The following is a 7,277-nucleotide window of genomic DNA, read 5'->3' on the forward strand; positions in this document are numbered from 1 at the left end:
TTTTCTTTATCTCTTTGGCTGTAGAAAATCTGTTCTGCTAGTCTTCAGGTCATTCTCAGAGCTTGCTGTTCTACATGTAGTTATGGTTTTGGTGTCACTGAGGGGCGGTGAGCTCAGGAACTCCCTACTCTGCAATCTTGGACCTGAAGTCAGGAGCCTTGCTCTTGAATGCCAATTTAGCTTGTCTGTGAAGTGTTGTTTCTTGTGGTTGTGGCACAGTTCTGGCAACAAGCATGAGTCCAGATCACCATGTCATTCAAAAAAGCTTATATTTCTGTGAAAACCTTCCACCTTTGAACCATTAAACACCATCCTAGATTGTCCTAGAATATCCCAGCATTCCCACAGTGAACATGAATTTGTCTTCACTGGTGAGGTCAGCTGCTCCCTTATTATCCAGTATGGAAACAATAAACATTTAAATTTCTCAATTAAAAGAAGAGGGATGATATGTGGGGATGTTCTAAGCGAGTCAGTAAAAATATGCAGGAGCCATGAAGTTAAAATACCGTGTTGGTGTCAGGCTTTCTTTGTTTACCACCAACCTATAAAATAGCTAGGAAACGCTTCTCTTGCTGAAATATACAAACAAAGGGGGCATGAGTGAGAACTTCAGTCTGTCTTGCTAGGTTTGTGTATCTTCTCCCTTCTTCACTGCATACTGTGTCATATGGTATAAGTATGCTTACAAATGCCTTATTTCCAATTCCAGAGAGAACAACTTGGCTTTTAGACTTACATGTTGTCAAATAGCCGATTAAATAAGATTTTCCATTTTTTAAGAGGTATTAGGGTGTTGTCTAGATAAAATATCTGTCATCGTATCACACTAGTACATCTGTTGACTAGATTTAACTGAACCTAAAATTATAAGGTGGTTAGGACAGCAGATTTGGAATGGGATGAAAAACTAGGCAGACAGCTCAAGGAGTCACTATAGTGTTTATTACTTGTGGTGTTAGCTTAAAAAATGACATTTATAGTTCAGACAGGTCCTTTCATATTTAAAAAGGAAGTTTTAAAGTATCAATTAATTTTAATGAGCAGTCTCTCTACTGATATGCACATATATATCCCTAAAGACATTCCAACTGTATTTATCAACATCTGGAAGCAGTATTGGGAAAACCACATGCTTAGTTCCTAACTTCAAACATTTTTTTGAAAGGAACCTTTTGTAAATTATGGAAGGAGGCTATGAATAGTTACCAGAAAAACATACTTTTCAGTATATTATAATGTATTATGAGTTATTAGGGAGTCAGATGCATGAAACTCAACTCTAGAGCGATTTGGAGCTTAGAAAAAAAATATCAGCAAGAATGGAAATAGATTAGAAGAGCTGAATATACTATTGTAGTCACTGAAAGGCTTTCTTCCTCCCTCCCTCCCTCCCTCCCTCCCTCCCTTCCTTCCTTTCTTCCTTTCTTCCTTCTTTTTTTTCTTCTTCTTCTCTCTCTCTTTCTTTCTCTAACATTTTAGTGTCCACACTGCTAGCACACACTCCAAAGATGAGGTTAATTGATCCTTTCTCCAATCAGAAGAATAGGAGACTTTTATGGACAAGCAAAAACTTTAAAAATCTAGATCTGCATGTTGAGAAGCATGGGAGAAATGGATGGGAAAGGAAAGAAGAGAGAGGAAGAAAGGAAAAAGAGAAAATCTGCTTCAGAGGAAAGCCAACACCAAAAGTGGCAGACACTGGTAGACAGGGAGCTGAGAATAGAATGGTAAGAAATAAATAATGCAGAACTGTGACATTCATGATGCACATCAGAACTCATGAATTCACTAGTTTGTTCTTTCAAACCGTGTTTATTGAGTTAATACTATGTGTCTGCTGCTAGGAGAATCTTGAAAGAGTGAGAGGTGGATAAATACTGTCCCTGGCTCTGTCCTCCAGGTGCTCATTGATGGGTGAGGGTAGGAGAGTGTGGATACATTACAGGTGCGATGCTATATGCATGAAAGTGTTACAGTGGACACATAAAGGAGGAGCTCATTTCCTTTCCTTGGGAAATAAGAGGAGAAGGCTAGAAAAGTTTCCGTGGAATAGGTGACATGAACTGAGCCTTATAGATTATGTACTTCTTTACAGTTTCTGGCATAGTACAGTGGAACTGTTAAAAAATCCTACCAACCCCAATAAGCTGTGAGCATAATGGTACCTGAGCCATCTAAGAAAAGTTTTTATGTTCATTACAACTTGTGTGTGTTTTAAGACTTAATTTAGTGGCTATATGTACTCTGTCAACTTTCTTTGATCACCCTGGCTTGAACTGTCCTAATTTGAATTATCATAGTATCTTGGACCATGTTTAGTCTATACACCGTAGATCATACTGCTTTCCACTGCACATAATTTCCCCCACTACTGGGTTATAAATTCTCCAAGGTCCTTGAAACACTTCTATTGTAAATTATGGCATACAGAATTGAATTTACAGTTTCAAAATAGTGAATAAATGTGCGAGGACCCTTGTCACCTCAAAAGATGATTTTTTGATTTTGTGGAAAATGTAATACTCATTTCTAAGCCCTCTCTATTACAGAATTGTGAATGTTAGGTTCAACCTGTATCCTAGCACTACTTTAACTCATTATTGAAAAATAAGCACATCTGAAAGTTAGGGAAGAAGACTGTAGGTATTAGTTTTGGACCATGTATCCTGTCAGAAAAATGTTACCTGTGGTCAGGAAATACACTTTGGGGAAATTGTGGTGCAGCCCTAGCCCTAGATTTCTGTTCAGAGTGGATCACTGAGGGAGAATGGAAATCATTTACAGTGGTACAAAATTTATCTGTGAAGGCAGCTTCATTGCTCTCCCATCTTACGAGAAAGATGGATAAGGCAAATGTCCACAGCTCTGTTCTGCCTTTGGAGTCTGTAATGTGTTTTAGGTTCTGGTTGTTTACAGCTGTGATTCCTGGAGTTGGCTGCACATTTGGATTCTTAGATCCTTGACCTACTGAACCAGAATTTCTGAGCAAAGGAACAGGGAATCTAATTTGTATTAGATTCTCTAAGTTCTCTAAGTAATTTGGTTGGTGATCCAGGGTGGTAAGCCACTGGTGAATAACAAGCCATTTGTATTACCTAAATAGATGGCATTGATTCTAAAATATAAGAATGTGAGATGGACTGTTTCCTCATTAAATTCACCCATTGGTCAATGTTGATGAACAGGAGAGTATTCAAAGACCCTAGGTTTAAATTTCTGTTTGCATTATGGGATTCATATTTCCATCTAATGATCTAGGGCTCAATAGTTTTCTCTCTGGGAAGTTCACCTTACCTGTCTCAGAAATTTCCTGTGGGTGGGGAGATGTGTTTTTTTTCTCGTAATTGAGAATGTAGGTCAGAGTGTTTGTGAAAACTACTCTGCAAATTGAAAATGTTACAGCATATAAAATCCAGGACATTATTAATATTGCTATTATTTCTACCTACTAATTACCTGAAGACCTGTTCATCCACTAAAACCCAATTTTTAAATTGAGATTGTAAGGAATTTATAACCTTATCTGAGTAGCCATCATTCTAACAACTTTCCTTTTAATGTTTACATGGTCAAATGTACCCAGTGCAGAATCATACCATACGGATGAATAGGAAACACATAAAAAGTGGGCCATTCTACATTCTTTGGGAAGGAGGAGGACAAATAACAAGAAATGCAAGAATGAAGCAATTTTAATGTGTTTAAAATTAATTAAAAGATAAAGGGAACTCCAAGTCTTATAAACTAAAGTGCCTTGAAGATTAATTTTGGTATTAAGCATTTTTAAAAAGTGTGTTGTCATCGCTTCTCGGCCTTTTGGCTAAGATCAAGTGTAAAAAGTGTGTTGTCAGGTAAAGGAGATAAGGAACAATTACATTTTTAAAAATGTTTAATCTTAAGCAAAAAAATGCTTAAAAACTCAAATTTAGAGCTTTAAAAGACAAATATAAGTTTCCCAACTGAAAGGAATAGAGAAGAAATTCCTCCTTCTTAAGAATCTGATAAACCTTAATGAGCAACCTCCCAAAATATTTAAATTTTCAGGGAAAAACCCCTGAAAAATACAAATAACCCTGGTATCCAGGTAATCAGAAATCACAGCATATACTCAAACAAATGCACTAGTACTTAAAATTGGTTGAAAATTATCACTGGATTCATTAAAATTTTTTAGACATTAAGGGAAGATACACTGATATTTTCTAAGTTGTCAGTGTTTTTAGAGAGACTTTGCATGAAGAAGTTTTGCTAGCTACTGGACATTCTAAAATACTTCCAAGAATAAAATTGAAATTACCATACTGAAACTAGAATTTATAATTTCCAAATATGCTGTAGCTGTTTTCCCACAGTGAAATTCTTGATAAGAGAAATATCCCAAATCATGGCCTACAGAAATGAGTCAAAACGTGCTGTTATGCTAAGAAGTTGAAATAAAATTATTCTTGTCAAACTGTAATATAATGGCATTAATTTGCTATTACAATATCTCTCTATTTTAAAAGTTAGGCATTATCTGTAGTTTTTGCTTTTTTACAAGCAGAATGAAATTCAATAAGACATTAAAATATATGTTTGACCAGCGGAACTCCACTCTCATCTGAAAATTTAGTTGATTTGTAAACAACATTAATGGAATGTTGGCTGTCTCATTATGCTTATTTAATAAGGGAAACAATTAAAATATGGAGCCATGGAAACAGTGACTGTTGGGGAGTTAAGGAATTCACATTAGCTGGTCAGATAGTCAGATTTATCAGTATATTTTAAGACATGATATTTTATTTTCTTGGTGCTTATGTAGATATAGATATTATTGACACTTATAATTCATTATCTCTGTACAAAGAAAGAAAATAAAACAAAAATACTAACTAGTAAGACATGTTATTAATTAATAAGACATGCTAAATACAAACACTTTTTTTACAGGGTTGTAGAGCCAGCTATTGTTAAATATATTAAGCAAGAACTAGTTTTTAAAGCTTGGAGATTATAGTTATTCATTCTGAAAGAACATGTCTCGTGATTTTACTCTTTGTTACTTATTTTCACTTAAGCAGGTTTACATTTCTTTGAATCCTGTAGGTGAGGAAAATAGAACATGGTATCAGAATTTTGCTTAATTTGATGGAGGTCAAGATGTGGTTAGCCGGGGAGGAGCCCACAATACTAGGATGGAGATGAGTTTGCTGGTTTACATACCAGCAAGAGTGGACTATTACCTTGTCTCAGTTGAAGGCAGATAAAGGCAGTACCATCCCCATGACCTAGAAAAGGGGACAATTTAAACCCATTAGTGTGGAAGCCCATTCAGAAACATTTTCTATGAACGATGGGAGGGCCAGCCTCGTCATATTCCTGCTTACTGATCCACATCTGCTGGAATGTGGACAGGCTGGCCAGAATGGAGCCCCCGATCCAAACGGAGTACTTCCGCTCTGGTGGCGCTATGATTTTGATTTTCATGGTGCCAGGGGCCAGGGTGGCGATTTCCTTTTGCATCCGATCAGCAATGCCAGGGTACATAGTGCTACCTCCAGACAACACGGTGTTGGCATATAGGTCCTTGCGAATATCCACATCACACTTCATGATAGAGTTGAAAGCTGTCTCGTGGATCCCACTGGACTCAATGCCCAGAAAGGAAGGATGAAAAATGGCTTCAGGGCACCGAAAGCGTTCATTCCCAATGGTGATCACCTGCCCATCAGGAAGCTCATAGCTTCTTTCGAGCGAGGAGGATGCAGCAGCACTGACCATCTCTTGCTCAAAGTCCAGGGCCACATAGCACAGCTTCTCTTTGACATCACGAACGATCTCCCGCTCAGCTGTGGTGGTAAAGTTGTAGCCTCGTTCTGTCAGGATCTTCATGAGGTAATCAGTCAGGTCTCTGCCGGCCAGATCCAGACGTAAAATGGCATGGGGCAGGGCATACCCTTCATAGATGGGCACAGTGTGAGTAACGCCATCCCCAGAATCCATCACGATGCCTGTGGTCCGTCCAGAGGCATAGAGGGACAGCACAGCCTGGATAGCCACATACATGGCAGGTGTGTTGAAGGCCTCGAACATGATCTGAGTCATCTTTTCCCTGTTGATCTTCGGGTTGAGGGGTGCCTCGGTGAGGAGGATGGGATGCTCATCCGGTGCCACACGGAGCTCGTTGTAGAAAGTGTGGTGCCAGATCTTCTCCATATCATCCCAGTTTGTGACCACTCCATGCTCAATGGGGTACTTCAGGGTCAAAATACCTCTCTTGCTCTGGGCTTCATCCCCCACGTAGCAGTCCTTCTGGCCCATGCCGACCATGACGCCCTGGTGCCGGGGACGCCCTACCATGGAGGGGAACACAGCCCGGGGGGCATCGTCACCACCGAAGCCTGCCTTGCACATCCCTGACCCATTATCCACCACCAGGGCAGACAGATCGTCATCGGTCATGATGCAGGCTGGAATCTTCCAGACAGCAGGACAGAAGTTAAACAGAGAGTAAATACCTGACTATGGTGTGCAAGAGAGAGAAGGAACAGGCTGAAAACACCCCAGAACTGCCTCCAGACAGGGGAGACTGTGCTGTGATGACAGGTATTTAAAGGTACGGACTGGCCGCACCCATGTCTTATTCCAGCACTTCCCAGCATTTCTGGGTGGCGTTGCCTTTGAGGTATTAATGATGATGATTATATAAATCATTAGTAGACCTTCCTTCATAAAAAGAAAATTGGCTACCAACTGGCCGTATCCCAGGTTACTGTAATTAGGCAACCCACACATGGCTGTCAGGGTGTTTTGGTGAGGTCTCTAGATAACTAGGGTGGTGCAGTGGGGGGGTATAAAGCCAGATGAAAGATAGCTAGTGCTAGGTGTGAGCTATACCACCAGAAAGCCACTTCCTCCTCCATTTACCCGCTGGCTTCCTTTCCTCCATCCTAGTTTTAACTTTTCATTCTCAAGGTATTATTCTTATGAGAAGTCTGACTCAGCAAACTTCAAAGTTTCAAGATTTTTCTTGCCCATTACATTTCTAGTTCCACAGGATGTCATCATGATAGAAAAACTTTTTTAATGAATGAAAATAATGAATTACCAAAGGTGGCTTGACAATTGTAGTTATAATGTGTCTGTGCTATGCAGAAATTAGGGATATTTAATAATCTCTGCTATATTAGAAGTGATTGATAAAGTTATCAATAAAGTAAACCACTACAGATTTTTCTTTCTTGACATAAATTTTTAATAACCAAATTTCATTTAGCACTACAATTTTTTTT

General features: G+C 39.0%; 1 protein-coding gene across 2 annotated transcripts; it reads right to left on the reverse strand.

The window, feature by feature from the left end:
- Positions 1-5,137: 5,137 nt before the first annotated feature.
- ACTBL2 (actin beta like 2) lies at positions 5,138-6,461 on the reverse strand. Of its 2 annotated transcripts, XM_019648202.1 has the most exons (2): positions 6,319-6,447; positions 5,317-6,192 (listed from the first exon to the last, which is right to left on the reverse strand). In XM_019648202.1, the coding sequence occupies exons 1-2, from the start codon at positions 6,445-6,447 to the stop codon at positions 5,317-5,319; spliced, it is 1,005 nt and encodes a 334-aa protein (XP_019503747.1). The 2 variants fall into 2 exon arrangements, with proteins under 2 accessions (XP_019503746.1, XP_019503747.1); XM_019648201.1 differs by having other exon boundaries at positions 5,138-6,461.
- Positions 6,462-7,277: the final 816 nt, after the last annotated feature.

Source organism: Hipposideros armiger, unplaced genomic scaffold (assembly GCF_001890085.2).
Source record: "Hipposideros armiger isolate ML-2016 unplaced genomic scaffold, ASM189008v1 scaffold_122, whole genome shotgun sequence".
Lineage (NCBI taxonomy): Eukaryota > Metazoa > Chordata > Mammalia > Chiroptera > Hipposideridae > Hipposideros > Hipposideros armiger.

Bases quoted from the DNA above. Each gene is read 5' to 3' on its own strand.
- ACTBL2 (XM_019648201.1), bottom strand. From the start codon at position 6,447: ATGACCGATGACGATCTGTCTGCCCTGGTGGTGGATAATGGGTCAGGG.